At 52.4% G+C, this 14,921-nt stretch overlaps 3 protein-coding genes across 9 annotated transcripts in view; 1 reads left to right on the forward strand and 2 right to left on the reverse strand.

The window, feature by feature from the left end:
- ANXA9 (annexin A9) overlaps positions 1-1,153 on the reverse strand; it is a 17,695-nt gene extending 16,542 nt beyond the window's left edge. The window contains exon 1 of the mRNA XM_029949581.1: positions 1,135-1,153. Within this exon, the coding sequence (XP_029805441.1) occupies positions 1,135-1,150 (16 nt within the window). The 5' untranslated portion in view covers positions 1,151-1,153. The remainder of the gene's footprint in view (positions 1-1,134) is intronic.
- A 3,099-nt stretch (positions 1,154-4,252) lies between these two features.
- Positions 4,253-8,162, forward strand: CERS2 (ceramide synthase 2). Its single transcript, XM_029949580.1, has 10 exons — positions 4,253-4,426; positions 4,853-4,970; positions 5,144-5,262; positions 5,477-5,534; positions 5,640-5,690; positions 5,893-5,985; positions 6,172-6,300; positions 6,496-6,602; positions 6,792-6,945; positions 7,101-8,162. Exons 1-10 carry the CDS (start codon positions 4,254-4,256, stop codon positions 7,239-7,241), a joined length of 1,143 nt encoding a protein of 380 aa, XP_029805440.1. The 5' UTR covers position 4,253; the 3' UTR covers positions 7,242-8,162.
- Positions 8,163-8,338: 176 nt separating this feature from the next.
- SETDB1 (SET domain bifurcated histone lysine methyltransferase 1) overlaps positions 8,339-14,921 on the reverse strand; it is a 34,521-nt gene continuing 27,938 nt past the window's right edge. For all 7 annotated transcript variants that reach the window (XM_029949572.1, XM_029949575.1, XM_029949574.1 and 4 more), the window contains 8 exons: positions 12,831-13,000; positions 11,669-12,282; positions 10,546-10,574; positions 10,299-10,431; positions 9,867-10,032; positions 9,292-9,503; positions 8,958-9,046; positions 8,339-8,843 (listed from right to left, as the gene is read on the reverse strand). In XM_029949572.1, coding sequence (XP_029805432.1) covers positions 8,726-8,843; positions 8,958-9,046; positions 9,292-9,503; positions 9,867-10,032; positions 10,299-10,431; positions 10,546-10,574; positions 11,669-12,282; positions 12,831-13,000 — 1,531 coding nt within the window. In that variant the 3' untranslated portion in view covers positions 8,339-8,725. The remainder of the gene's footprint in view (positions 8,844-8,957; positions 9,047-9,291; positions 9,504-9,866; positions 10,033-10,298; positions 10,432-10,545; positions 10,575-11,668; positions 12,283-12,830; positions 13,001-14,921) is intronic.

Below are 14,921 nucleotides of genomic sequence, written 5' to 3' on the forward strand. Positions count from 1 at the left end.
AGCCTGGGCAGCGTGCAGCGCGCCGCCCCGGGCCCGGAGGAGCAGGCCCTCCTGGCAACAGGTAGGGACCCGGGGGCCGCCCGCGGAGGGCGACCCCGGGGTGGAGAGACGAGTCCGGGGACCGTGTGCGCGAGAGCCCCCAGCCTGGCCGTGGGCCCCGCGGCGTGGCTCCTGGCGCCGTGGCCAGGGCGGGAGGGAGAGCAGGGTCTCCCTGCTTGTCCCCGGGGCCGGCCCACAGTCCCCGCTCCGGGAGGGAGGCCAGAGCGTCCATGTGCTTAACGGGAAACAGGAAGGAGTGGCTCTTGAACGTCTGCACCGGCCCCCCAAGGCTAAGGCTCCTATACCGTTATGGGGTGGGGGGGGCAGGGGCGCGAAGTGGGGAGGCTGCTGGTGGAACTGGTTTTCTGGGCCACAGCTTGTTAATTACCGGCCTGGAGGCTCTCTGGCAAGTAGGTTAATTGCAGGTGTGTGGCACTAATCTTTGGCCCGAGCTTGGGGGTTTCTTTGTCTCCCCAAGCGCTGCCCTTGGCATCAAACCCCTGGGCTTCCTTACTTGAGTTGCTAGACTCAGTAGTGTGTGGGGGGGTGTTCTGAGTGAGCCCCCTCGACACAGAGAAATGAATAATCTGGGGAGGCCTCCAGCAGGCACTCACTCCCATATCAGTGCTGGAAGGGGTCGCTGCCCCATACCAAAGTCCAGGTCACCTCATCTAAATGTGGGTGGCCCTCAGCACTTGCCATGAGGCTCCTAGAGATAAGGACTTGTCTGCAGCTTTGTGTATCCGGGCCTGGCCCTGATCATAAAGTGACCGGCACAAACTCTCTGTTCTGAAGAGAGAGAGCCCCTTATCTCCCTTGGTACCCCCCAGTCTACTCCCTTCACTGGAGCCTTTGGACAGCTTTCCCCCTAGGAGGGAGGGCCTCCTCTCTCCCCTGTCACTGGCCACAGGCCACCGATTCTTTACAGCTCTGCCCCCCACCCCCCACTCCCGCCTCTTCAACCTGCCGGCCTCTCCCTGTCCCTGGAGGCTGTAGTCACATGCAGTATTTGGGTTTGCTGGGGCCTCTAGCAGGGCAGCTCAGACCAGCTAAATTTGGGGGCCTACACTGCAGCTGGCCAGAACCATGACATACCTCCCGCTGGCTTCATCCTTCTAGTTCCTGACCGGCTGTTGCTGCCTGAAAAGAAAGTTTTCAACAAGAAGACTATTAGGGTCCTCTCACTTTTTTGTAGTCCTGCAAGCCTGCGAGAGGGACTCTGTGTTTGTCACTCTCTCCTCCTTCCCTGATCCTGTTTCCCTGCATTACTTCTTCAAGCTCTGAGAGCCAGAGAGACTGGTGTCACACTGAGTCCGGGACATCCCACCCACTCAAACTTCTGCCCTCTAAGCTTTCTGGGTTTACAAGCCCCCATGGGGACCCTCAGCCCCTTCCCATCCATCTCAGAGTGTGTAGGAGGGGTCAGTCAGAGTTGGGATAGAGGGTGGGGGCTGGGCAGAGCCCTGTTCAAGTTCCTGGTAATCCAATGCCCATGAAATCCCTGCTCTGCTGGCCCCTCTCCAGCCTGTGTCTCAGAAAGTGGCTCTGTGTCTCTGAGGCAGGTGTGCATGTGTGTGAGAGAGACACACACAGAGGCGCACACACCCTATTGTCTCTTCATGTATGTCAGGAGTAAAGTCTGTGAGTGGAAAAATATCTGTAGGTATGACTTCTCCACCAGAAATCAAGTATTTACCCCAAGGGCCAAGTGGCTGGAAAAGCAGGGTTGCCTCTCTGTGCCAAGGATACATCCCGTCTTCTTGCACCGGCCTTTTGTTTATAGGCTCCCTCACTTGACTTGATGTGCCCGTGCCAAGAAGCCACAGGGCCGCCTCTGAGAGCAGACTTGTTGGTTCTGTGGGGATGTGTAGGCAGGGCGCTGGGAGCCCCTGGTGTTTATTCCCACCCCCCATGTTGAGTTAGAAGTCCTGACCCTGCTGAATCTGGTACTTCTCCCTGCTGGGCTAGGCCCTGGGTGGGGAAGGGGAGGCGGGGAGGAGATAGCATTCCTCTGCTAATGCAAGTACCCAGCAGCAAGGGAGGGCTGTGGTTACAGCCTGAAACCCAGGTGTGAGAGCCCCCATGAATCTGCCTCTAGGAGCTCCTGATGTGCCGTATTCTTTGGCTTTCCCTGCTTGGGACCGGAAGGGGATGGGTGCTCTCTTGTTCTGGGGTTGACAGTAGTTGTGCTGCCCTGGTGATGGCCCTTGACTACTCTCTGCTACTTCTGCCAACTTCCCAGCTTCTCACGTTCTGTGTAGGGAGGGATAGGCTGGCGGAAGACATTCCTGGGCTGCAGGATTCAGGGAGAGGGGCCCCACCCCCGACCCTCGGGGGACCCCAGCCGGCCTTCTGAATCTGTAATCCTCAAAGTATCCCTGACAAGAGAAACTTCCTGCCAGTTTTCACCGACGGTGTAGGGATGGAGCCCCATATCCAGGCCTGTCTGTACCTTTAGCTTTAGATCTCGGTGAAGGACAAGTTGGGCTCTAAGAGACATAGCAGTCAGGAGACCCACCAGATGTATTTCCCCACCTCCAATCTGGCTAAGCTAAGAAGGTGGAAAAGAGGAGCCCGAGGAGTGCTAGCACTAACTTTTCTCTATCTTTTCTCCAGGGAGAAAAGTGTGTTGTACACGTGGTCGTGTGGGGAAACTTCCACTATGGATAATTATGTTTAATTTTGTTCAGTTCAAAAGTCTTCCATCTCTTTTAACTGATTAAATATTTATTCTGGCTAAAGTAGAGGGGGAAGGGGCAAGGCTCCCGGGCTGGGGTCTGGAGGGTGTGTGTGTGTGTGTGTGTGTGTGAGAGAGAGAGATTGGGGGAAGGTGGAGCTGAAGCTCCTTATTGTCAGTGCTGACCTCTGATTTCATCTGAGAGCAGTGACCAGGAGTGGGGACAAGAGGGTAAAGTCCTTGAGCTGGAATAATGACCCGTGACAGGCTGAGAGGGATTTCGCAAGTGCTTCTGTGGTGGGTGTGGGCGGAGCTGTTGGAAGAGCTTCGGGAGGACCCGATCTGATCAGCCTTTGGCCAGCAGCACCAACTGGTTTCCGATTCACAGTGAACAATCTCCCCACTCTCCTTCCTCCCTGGGTGGGAAGAGACCACCTTCCTTGTGTGTCAGCTGCTCGTTCCAAGGTCAGCCTCAATACCATCACCTCTTTTCTCTCCTGGGAGGATGAGGGCTGGGAGCCTTCAAACCACTGCCCTTGTTAGCCTGCTGGCGTTCAGTGCCCATCCCAGGACCACCAGGCATTGTGCTGGTACTGGCACCACGGACGCTTCAGGACCAGCTTGCTGTTTCTCTGCTGTCCTGCTCGGGAGCCACAGACAGTGGCTTGTAGGATACCTCATAGGAGGTCTGTATCCCCTGTCGTTCTGGCAGCCACATCGTCGGTCACCACCACCCTGGTGGTCCTTCCTCTTCCAGTGCAGTTAGTATTTTACTTTATAGCTGAGCCTCATTCTACTAGATGTCTTGGTCTGCTGTCTCCATGGTCTGTCCCCCAATCACTGGTTCTTTGCAGCCTTGCCTGCACTTTGTTTCTAATGAGGCTTCAGTTAGAGTTCTTCGGTCTGGTTTGCAGGGATTGGATGTCTCAGCATGGGGTGTTAATCTCGTGTGTGATATTGGATGTTTGCTGATTGTCCTGGGGCTCAGCATCCTTTAGGGACATTATTTTCCTTTACTCTGGCCTCTTAATTTTCCCCAGGGATCTGTTGCCTAGATGGGTTGTAGGGAAGGAGGTGGTAGGTTTGCCTGAGCTCTGCAATCTGATTTTGGGCTTCCCTGGCAAAGGAAGCTTCTAGCTGAGGGTTGGCTTGAGGGATGGAGGGAGTAGCTGAAGAGTACGGGCGGGGGTGGGGTGGGGGGGAGAGGGTGCCTCCTTTACTCAGATGTTGGTTAACAGCTTGTAGGGTCAGATTCATGTTGTCCATGCTGGGGTAGCAAGGTGACAGGAAGACCCCAGAGTTCTTAGTTCTAGAGAATTGGGACCCCTGGTGGTGATCAGCATCACCTTTCGTTGCTATGAACGGTAAATGTTTGTACTGGAGAGGAAACCGATTTGTCCAAGGCCCTGTGACCAGGACTGGAATCTGGACCTTGACTCTGTGTGCCTTTCTCCCTTGTACCCCGTGGAAGCCTTCGTCTCTCTCTTCCCCCATAGCTGCCCCCTGTGATGCCCTCTCCCTTCCTCCCTCACCCAGGATGCTCCAGACCTTGTATGACTACTTCTGGTGGGAACGGCTGTGGCTGCCTGTGAACTTAACCTGGGCCGATCTAGAAGACCGGGATGGACGTGTTTACGCCAAAGCCTCAGACCTCTGTATCACACTACCCCTGGCCCTGCTCTTCCTCATCGTGCGATACTTCTTTGAGCTGTGAGCACACCACCCTAGCCCCGTGCCTTCCCTGGCTGCCACACACAGTGAACTCTCTTGCGCTTCGAGTTTGTCTCTTGCTGTTGAATTGGCCCTGGACCCTGCTCTTCTGGCCGCCCAGGTCCCTGCCTTCTGTGCGCCCCCCGCTGAAGGCGGCATTGTCCTCTTGAGGGTTCAGCACCCCCAGGCCCTCTCCTTCAATGGCTATTTGTTCTCCCTCTCCACCCCGCCTGGTCACTAGTGAACACAGGCGGCTTTGTTATCACTGGGCAGCCCATGGAGGCCAGAGAGAGGGTTGCTGGGAAACTGAGGCCCAGGATCAAGTGGCCTGAGCTTGCAGTCCTTTCCCCTCCCAGCTTAGGGGCTACCAGGAGACTGAGGTGCTTCAAGGGAGCCAGCCACTTCTCACTCCTATCCCTTCCTCAGTTATGTGGCTACACCACTGGCTGCCCTCCTGAACATCAAGGAGAAAACCCGGCTGCGGGCAACCCCTAACCCCACCTTGGAGCATTTCTACCTGACCAGTGGCAAGCAGCCCAAACAGGTTGGAGCCATGGACCCCAGTCTGGCACTTACTGAGTGTGATGGGGAGGGCCGGGGGAGCGGGCAGGGGTGCAGGCCTGGGTCCTTGCTGGGAGGGGTCGAGAGGATGAGGGTGCCACCGAGTTCCAGAAAGTTCTAGAGCCAAGTGGTAATGGGCTTCCTCACGACACCCAGGCAGAGGTCGAGCTCCTGTCACGGAAGAGCGGGCTCTCTGGCCGCCAGGTCGAGCGCTGGTTCCGGCGCCGCCGCAACCAGGACAGGCCCAGTCTCCTGAAGAAGTTCCGAGAAGCCAGGTAGGCGAGGTGGGAGCAGGAGCAGGTGGGCAGCAGAGGAAGGTCTGACGTAGGTCTTGCTGGGAGGGGTGGGCCATGGCTGAACGCAGGGAGAGGCTGGACCCAGGTAAGGAGGCGTGTTTGGTCATTCAGGATACTGAGAGGACATCTGGGGCACCCTGGGGTGGTTGGAGGGTGATCCCACTCTTCCACTCCTTTCTGCTTCCTCTTCCAGCTGGAGATTCACTTTCTACCTGATTGCCTTCATTGCTGGCATGGCCGTCATTGTGGATGTGAGTGAGGAGTCCTGGGGGGTGGGAGGAGGTTCCCTGGCCAGGGGCGATGAGGCCACAGAACTTAGATCCCTCCTCTCTTGACCTCTCACTATTTCTCTGCAGAAACCATGGTTCTATGACCTGAAGAAGGTTTGGGAGGGATACCCCATACAGGTAGGAAACGGGTCCTGACTCCTTGTGTGGGGTGACTGAGAGAATTAAGGTAGGACAGGACTAGGACATGCACATCTAGACGCTCTCTGGACCATGTGGCAGAAGGCACTGGAGTCATGTTGCTGAGCCACCTTGGGCTGGAAGGGCTGGGTTTGGACAGGTGAGGTTCTGGGGCCCCTCACCTCTCTCTCCCTTTCCCCAGAGCACCATCCCTTCCCAGTACTGGTACTACATGATTGAACTTTCTTTCTACTGGTCCCTGCTCTTCAGCATTGCCTCTGACGTCAAGCGAAAGGTGGGTCAGGGAGCCTAAGGAGCTAAAATAAAGCCCTGGGATGAAGAGCCCCCTCCCCCTCCCACTTTGATTTCTGGGTATTTGGATAGAGCTGTGGGTTACGGGGAACATAGTGGAAGGGGAAGTAGGAAGAGTGGGGGCTGGGGAACAGGAAGGAGTCCCCTGGAGCCTGCATCTTCTCTGTAGGATTTCAAGGAGCAGGTCATCCACCATGTGGCTACCATCATCCTCATCAGCTTCTCCTGGTTTGCCAATTACATCCGAGCAGGGACCCTGATCATGGCCCTGCACGACTCTTCCGACTACCTGCTGGAGGTCAGGCTTCCTGGGCACGTCTTCAATCCCCGAGCCTCTGGTGCAGGTTCTCCTGTCCCTCTCCCTTTTGTGCGAGGGTGGTGGGGGTGGGGGTGATGTTCTCGGGACCAAGGAAGTGGGGGAAACAGAGACAGCGTACACATGTGTACGGGGTAGTCGGGAGCCTGTGATGATGAGTGGCGGCTATCTGTTCAGTCGGCCAAGATGTTCAACTACGCGGGATGGAAAAACACCTGTAACAACATCTTCATCGTCTTCGCCATTGTCTTCATCATCACTCGACTGGTCATCCTGCCCTTCTGGTGAGTAGGTGATCAGACCACACCCCAGTCCTCACTGGTTCTTGCCTCCACCCCGTGGCAGGGTTCTTCTGCACTGTACCATGGTGTACCCTCCCCACCTCCCACAGCAGGGTTCTGCACTGCATCGAGGTGCACCCTCCTGCCCCACCTGTATGTTTACAAGCCCCCCCCCCGTCCCCCCTGTGGCAGGATTCTGCACTGCACCGTGGTGTACCCCCTGGAGCTCTACCCCGCCTTCTTTGGCTACTACTTCTTCAATTCCATGATGGGAGTGCTGCAGCTGCTACACATCTTCTGGGCCTGCCTCATCCTGCGCATGGCCCACAAGTTCATAACTGGAAAGGTGAGTGCTCCGTGGGCCCCGCTGCCTTCAACTCTAGAGACCGTCCGAGCTGTGTCCCAGGCTGGCAACCTGCTGAGAAACTACAGTGGGGCCCTGGGCGCAGCTGGACAGACCTGCTGAGGGCAGCGTGTAACCCTTCTCACCCCTCTCCACAGCTGGTAGAAGATGAACGCAGTGACCCGGAGGAAACCGAGAGCTCAGAGGGGGAGGAAGCGGTAGCGGGGGTAGGAGCCAAAAGCCGACCCCTAGCCAACGGCCACCCTGTCCTCAGCAACAACCACCGTAAGAAGGACTGAACCGTTGTCCCCGCTGCCCCTCAGATTAACACATGAAGCCAAGGAACTAGCCTGTCCCCCCTACAAGGCCACTTTAAGCCCTGGGGCGGGAAGCAGAAAGCAAGGAGAAAGCTCTTCTGTATCCCCACCTCCTGCTTCTTTGTCACCCAGTTGCCTTTAAACCAAATTCTAACCAGCCTGTCCCCAGGTAGAGGGGAGGCTGGTACGCCCTTTGTTAGAGGGGGATGGACTTCTTTTCCTTTCCTTTTTCCAAGTTGTCCTATTGCTTGTGAGGCCTTTCCTCAGCTCTGGGGGTGGGCATTACAACTCACATTCCTTATTCTTCAGAATTTGGCCCTAGCTGTTTGCCTCTGATCCCCTGACCTCCAGAGCCAGGGTCGTGCCTTACTGTCCCACCTGCGGGCCTCATTCTGCCAAAGATGGACCAAGGCTCACCTTTCTAGCTCCCTAACTTGGGTGAGAAACCAAAGCTGAGCTGTAACTTTTTCCCCTCCCAAGACACATGAATGGAGTGTAGGAGGGTACACATGACCTTTCCCCTGACTCTGCCAAAAAGGCGGAGCGGCACTGGGACTGTGTGGATGGGTCTCCATGCGACTTCTCCTCCGGCTCTAATCACAGGTCCAAGACCTTACTGCCTCCTTTCTCTGGCCGCCTCCTCTAGGCTAGCTGGTTCGGAACAGAATGGCAACTAGTTCTAATTTTTATTTATTAAACATTCGGTGTTCTGGTTTTAAAAGCCAGAATTACAGCTAGCACCTGGCATTTGAGCAGAGGGACCACTTCAGACCAAAATGTACTGTTAATGGTGTTTTTTTTTTAATTAAAATATATTAAAGATTAAAACATGACAACAAGTGTCTGAGACTAGCAGGAACTGAGAAGGGGGATCAGCTAAATAAACTATGGTAGTCTTCCTCACGGTTATGTAATGTTTTCATTTTTCAATTTCATATGGCAAATAAGAGAAAGCAAAGGAAGAGAAGAGACTGAGGACAGCTGCCCCTTGGGAAGGGTGGGGGCAGAGGAAATAGCTCTGTTACCGAAAGGCTCAGAACCAGAAGCCTGGGGACTGAAGCAGAGAAATCAAATCACAATCTCCTTTTAAACATCTTGTTAAAAGACGTTCAAGAAACAATACAAATCAAGGATAGTAAATGCTCAGCCCTCAATCTGGGAATGAGGTCTGGCGGAAGCATGAACACTGGAACAATCACAGGCTGGGAGGGAGGAGTAACTGGGACCTAGGGATGTCAGGCAGGTCGGGGCGGTGACTGCTCCCCACCCCTGGCACCTCAGGAGGCAGAGCAGGGACCTTGCCTGCTAGCACCATATTGGAAGGGGCCTCCTGATCCAGAGCCCCCATTTTTACCTACTAGGAGCTAGACTGGAGGTGGGGCCAGAGCCGAACAGTCATCAGGAAGACCTGGTTCCTGAGGAAAGGGTGGTTTGGGAAGAGTTTGGGACGCTGAGAAGGTCGTCCCCTAAAGAAGCCGCCCCCTGCATTCGATGGCCCCGCAGCAGCACAGCAGCTCCTTGCCTTCCACGCTGCCCACCTCGTAGTTGTAGTCCCACGTGAGCTCCGTCCCCGCCCGGATCCTCCTGCGCAGGAAGGAAGGGGAAGGTTTGGGGCAGGCAGGTGCACGTGGCGCTAGGGCACTGATGGAGGGCACCTGCTGCTCTGACCCAACCCCCTCCTCCCCGACCCCCACTTACTTGCTGGCAAAGAAGGCCACCCAGGGGAAGCGAAGATCGTGAGTGTCCACAAAGACATTCTGGACGAACAGGTTGGGGCTGCAGCTGTGCTGTGGGTTTAAGGACGGGATGTGTAAGAAACGCAGAAACCGACCCCGGCTTTGTGCAGTGAGCAGCAGCTGGAGGACCCTCCCCATCACAGCGGAGTTCTGAAAACAAGCTACCTCTTTAAGATCCTTGAGATCATGAATTGCTGACAAGAAAAGGTGGGTTTATACAGTTGTGTTAAAGGAACAAAAATATCTGAGGACAGTGGGATAATCCAGCATCTAGAGGTAAGGGAGGGGGGGCTCACGTTGAGGTAGCGGCCCAGATTGCCTTCGAGCTTGGCGTCGATGATGTAGCAAGACTCCTCTCCATCGTAGAACTGGCGTGTGTTCTTCCGGACAGGTGCGCTCTCCCCCTTTTCCACGGACGCCATGTTGGTTGATTTAATGGCAATCCCGTGGGTTGACTTAAGAGCAAAGCCCCGTGTTGATTTTACTGCCACCTGGCGCTTTGTTGGACCTGGACAGGGGCAGAACGGGGTCAGGCCCTGTCCCACTTCACTCCATTCTACCCCCATTTGCATCCCACTCCCTGCACTGCAGGAATACTGATTAGCCGTGATCTTGGGGCAAAGGTCCTAACTCGCAGTTTTTTCAAGCAGGATTACATCTGCTGGGTGAAGGAGCTGAGAGGAAAGACTAGGGAAGTGGAAAGGAGAGAGGAAGGGAAGGTGTCGAACAGTTGAGCTGGGAGTCAGAAAGCCCTCCCAGATAGGCGTCAAGTTTTAGGATCTGAATTTTTTCCTAATTCCTTAAACCAGCCTCTTTCCCAATTTTCCGACCATTCCTTCCTACTCCTACTCCCAACGTTCTTCTAGAGTACCAGACATGTTCTTCTTGTCCTCAAAGTCCTCTGCCTCAGAGCCAGAGGAAATGGTCTGGATATCATCGCTGTCCACTGCTGTGGCTGAAGTCTGGCCAGTGGTGGGCTTCCGGCTGGTCCCACTCTCCCCCTCGCTTTCGGTGCTGCTGGACAGCGTTAAGACGTCCTGGAGAACAGAAGGGGAAGAAAGAAGTGTGAATGGTGAGGATCCACTCAAGTTCTTCTCTTCCTGTGGTTAGGCAGGAAGAGGTAAGACTACAGCAAGAGAAAGATTAGACGCTGGGCAAAGGAAAATGAGGCAGGAAGTCACAGCTGAAGAAACAAGAAGGGATATACTGGGAATTATCAAGGACCTAAGGAGGTGAGGGGACTACTCCTCAGACTCAAACATAAGACTGGGTGAGGGGCAGCTTGAGGAAGGAGGTCACTTACATCAGCACCGGACTGGGTAGAGGCCAAGAGTCGTCGGCTCTGATGCATACTAGTCTTACTGGGTGGGCGGCGAAGTCCTTCCAGTTTCATGGGAGAAGGATTGTAACCATAATTTCGAGAGCTCTCGGTAATTCTAAAGGGAGTGGAAGGAGTGAGAGGGGATCAGATTACTGGCTGTTTCTTAGGCTTCTTTTATGGGCGTGAGAGAAGACAGATCTGGATGTAGGTCAGAAAGAGAAGCACTTACACAGACATCTTATTTCGGTCATCGGAGTCCTGGAAAAGAGCAGATGAAGGGTTAAAGGGTTCCATGGTGCTGGGTAACAAATCCAACAATTAGACGTCATCTCAGATGACCTCTAAAGACATGGGCCAGCGAGAAGTACACTATCTGAAGATTCTTCTACAGTTTGACAGTTAACAACTGTGTTCTCATCAGGACACCCCCAGAGGGGGGTCTCTAACCCTTCCCAATGACAGGGTGTATGCTAATCAAGGCAAACCACATGGGTAACTCTTACAAGGACAAGGGACACAGTTCACCACCTGTAATATGTTAAGTTTCAACATCATTAAAAAGACATCTAGAGGGGCGCCTGGGTGGCTCAGACGGTTAAGTGTCTGACTTCGACTCAGGTCATGATCTCACGGTTCGTGGGTTCGAGCCCTGCATTGGGCTCTGTGCTGACAGCTCAGAGCCTGGAGCCTGTCTCTGGATTCTGTGTCTTCCTCTCTCTCTGAGCCTCCCCTGCTCATGCTCTCTCTCTCTCTCTCTCTCTCTCTCTCTCAAAAATAAATAAAAGGGAGGTATAGCTCAGGGGTGGAGCATTTGACTGCAAAAATAAATTAAAAGCATTAAAAAAACCATTAAAAAAAGATATCTAGAATCAATTCTTGTTTTTTAACTCTAACAAAAAATAGCAATGTTATGGATAACTTGACATAACACTTAACTTAAAAAACCAGATACTTTCTCTATCCAGGAGATTGATTTAAAAACAATTTGGTGCCTAGGTGGCTCACTCGGTTGGGCATCCAACTTCGGCTCAGGTCATGATCCATTTCGTGGGATTGAGCCCCATGTCAGGCTCTGTGCTGACAGCTCAGAGCCTGGAGCCTGCTTCAGATTCTGTCTCCCTCTCTCTCTTGTCCATCCCTGATTCAAAAATAAACATTAAAAAAAAAAAGATTTTGGTTCTTTAAGCACTAGGAATATGCTGGGGGGAGAGGGAGACAATCAGGTTTGCCACAGGGATGCCCATCCAGTAAACAGTCTGCACGTAAAGAATCAGAGTGGCACTCCAAGTTGTTCCGTCATCAAAGTTCTACAAAAGCTACAAAACCTCTAAGAGTTTTCTGACACCACTTACCTCTTTCTTGGCCTGCTTGAGGTCTCCCTCCTCCTTGAAGCCCAGCCCTGAGGTGGAGGCCTTCTCAGCCTCCGCTCTGCCTCCCCCACCTTCGCTAGTCTTGAAGGATGAACGGCTATCAGAGTCAGCAAAGCCACCTTCATTGACACTATTGCAGCTCAACCATGAGGCCACCTTATTCTTGGGGGTCTCTTCTGAGGAAGGCGGATTGCAGCCACCTACAGGGATTGCTGGAGGGACAGGGCCATGGGGGGGCCCAAGGTCTGGGGGGCGGGAGTCCTTGGAAGCTGTCTCGGACAGTCCATTCTCCTTCTGGCCCCGGGTCTGTCGCCGGGTGGCATAACTGCGCCACACGGAGCTGGTGCTGAAGTCCTCGTCTTTACAGAAGTTGTCATCGGAGCTGTCATCGTTGGACTCTTCGGGATCCTCTGTGCCGCTGTTGCCATCTTCCTGGTCCTTCAAGTCCACCCCGCTGCTGTCGGAGGAACAGGGGGCGTCACTCTCATATCCCTCCTTGAAGTTCTCCACGCTCTCGATATGGTCCAGATTGGCAAAGTACTCATCACCCATCTCCAGGCCCTCCTTGTCTGCAAAGTCATCCGTCAGGATCTTGCCTGGGAAAGAAGAGAATTAAAGGCCTTCCAGTGTTATGAGGATCTTGGAGAAAGTACAGTGCTCCTTCCAGCAATACCCACAGCACACAGTCAGAACACCTCCATCATGGGCCCTCCCCAGTCCCTGACCACACTCTCCTCCTCAGTGTCCTAACGAGAGGATGAGGAGCTTTCCTCTGGTTTTAAATCCTGGCCCCTCTGCCATCCGTTCTTCCTCTTCACCTGGTTTACCAAACGTTCAAAGCTATGCTAACAGCCTCTGGGTGGAGTAAGGTGAAGCAGGATAAAACGATACACTGGACGCGCTGCCACAACCCTTGTCTGAAATATCCCCATGTCTGCTTTCGTCCCTTGTCCATCTGAAGCACTCTGTCCCTCCCTGGTCCACCCAGACAGACACATCACTTGCCGTGTTCTTCACAGGAGAAAATCCTGGCCTCCTCTTACTCCCAAGGTCACACGTCAAGCATTTAATTCTCAATCAAGCTCTGATTCAATTCCCTGCTGCGTCCTAACCCCAAAGGCAACTCTTTCGCTTCATCACCAACCTGCATAGATGCAGACAAAGGACCCTTTGGCGATATCATCCAAGCAGCGGATGCCCCAGCCCTTGTTCTGTGTCTTGAACAGCTGGAGCCGAACCTGGAGGCCGTGCTGCACCAACCGGTTGGTGCACATGTTTGGATCACATTTGCAGCGTTTGTTACATTCGTAAACCCTGGGAGGAAGTTACAATAAAATCAGCCATAATGTGCTCACTCGAGCACCCGCTCAGTCCTGTTAACTGTGACAGAACTGCTACCAATTCCTGAGGTATCATCACTTATTAGGTAATGATCTAAGTGAGTTAATTTACTGAACTGTCTATGCTCTTTGAGTCATTTGGGAGTATAGTCCAAGGAAGTAATTCAGAAAAGGGAAAAGTGGTTTATACAGGCATTTATGGCTAATTCACTAATAACAGTGAATACCAGAATGCCTACTGCCTGGAGAAAAGCTAAGCAAACTGATGTGAATACAAGTTAAGAGCCATTAAAACCAGTAGATAGGGTGCTTGGGTGACTCAATCAATTATGTGTCCTGCTTTGGCTCAGGTCACGGTCTCCACAGCATATGAGTTCGACCCCTCCGTCAGGCTGGTGCTGACGGCTCAGAGCCTGGAGCCTGCTTTAGATTCTGCGTCTCCATCTCTCTCTGTTCCTTCCCTGCTTACACTCACTTGCTCTCTCTCAAAAAACATTAAAAAAACAAAACAAAACAAAATAGTAGATAAGTGACCTCAATGTGTAGAAATAGACATACAGAACAGAATTAGATATGTTAGGAAAGTAGGAGCAAATATGATAGATATTGAAAAAGACTAAAGAGGAGTTGGAACAAAAGTTCATGGGATTCTTCTGGTAAAGCTGATTTTCATTCTCTTCTTCCATGAACATTTACTAAACACCAAGAGCTGTGCTACACACTGGGAAGCTGATAATGGAAAAAATCACAATCTTTCCTCTCAGGGAGCTCATGTTCTATCAAGTTTAAGGAACTGCACAGTTCAGCTATTTAAAAAATAAACTACTGCACTTAGAGAGATCTGGCAAACAGCGACACTGAGAAAACCGTCATCTTTTTATGTACCAACGTTTCTCCTCTGTCTACTTTGCTCAGTGTTGGGATTTTACTAGTTATTTTCCTGATATGGAGATTTAGGGGAAACCTCTACTTTTGGAAAGATGACACCAGTATAATTAGAGTTGATGACATTAGTCCTATCCCTTTGGACAAAGATGGTAAGAACAACTTCTGTTCACTTTGTGTTTGGCATTATGCCAATACGCTTTACATACATTCCTTACTCTGTCTTCAAAGCCAACCAGGCACCCCATGAAGGTTAAATTTTTAACTTAAAAAACTACAAACGTGGGGCCACCTCAGTTGGTAGAGTATGCAACTCAATCCCAGGGTTGTGATTTTGAGCCCCACGCTGGGCACAGAGGCTACTTAAAAAAACCTACGAGGGCGCCTGGGTGGCTCAGTTGGTTAAGCCTCTGATTTCCGCTCAGGTCATGATCTCACGTTTGTGGGTTCAGGCTCTGTGCTGACAGCTCAGAACCTGGAGCCTGCTTCTGATTCTGTGTCTTCCTCTCTCTCTGCCCCCCCCCCCCTCATGCTCTCTCTATATATCAAAAATAAATAAAACATTTAAAAAATCTACAAAAGCATAATATACACAGAGGAAAGTACCTATTTATATACCTGTCCACAGCTCAATGACTCTTTACAAACTGACCACACCATGTCCCTAGCGCCATCAGGAAACAACTTTGTTAGGTCCCTTAGGACCTCAGTGGGGATGGGGGTGTTCATGGTCATATCCTCTGTTTATAGCTAATAAAACAAGATCAGCTTAGAATGGACAAAGTCAGGATTTGGACTTAAGTCTAATCATCACCAGAGGAAACAGAGTAGGTATACTGAACATCATTCATTCAACCAAATGTGTCTGCGTGACTCCTAGGTGCCAGGCACTGGGTACGCTGACTGCCTGATGAGCAAGGCAGGTTCCCACCCTCATGGAGCTTACATGCTAATGTAAAATACAGAACAAAAGCACGTCAAAACATAAATGAAAGTTGCTCCAGAAGCTA

This window comes from Suricata suricatta, chromosome 8 (assembly GCF_006229205.1).
Source record: "Suricata suricatta isolate VVHF042 chromosome 8, meerkat_22Aug2017_6uvM2_HiC, whole genome shotgun sequence".
NCBI lineage: Eukaryota > Metazoa > Chordata > Mammalia > Carnivora > Herpestidae > Suricata > Suricata suricatta.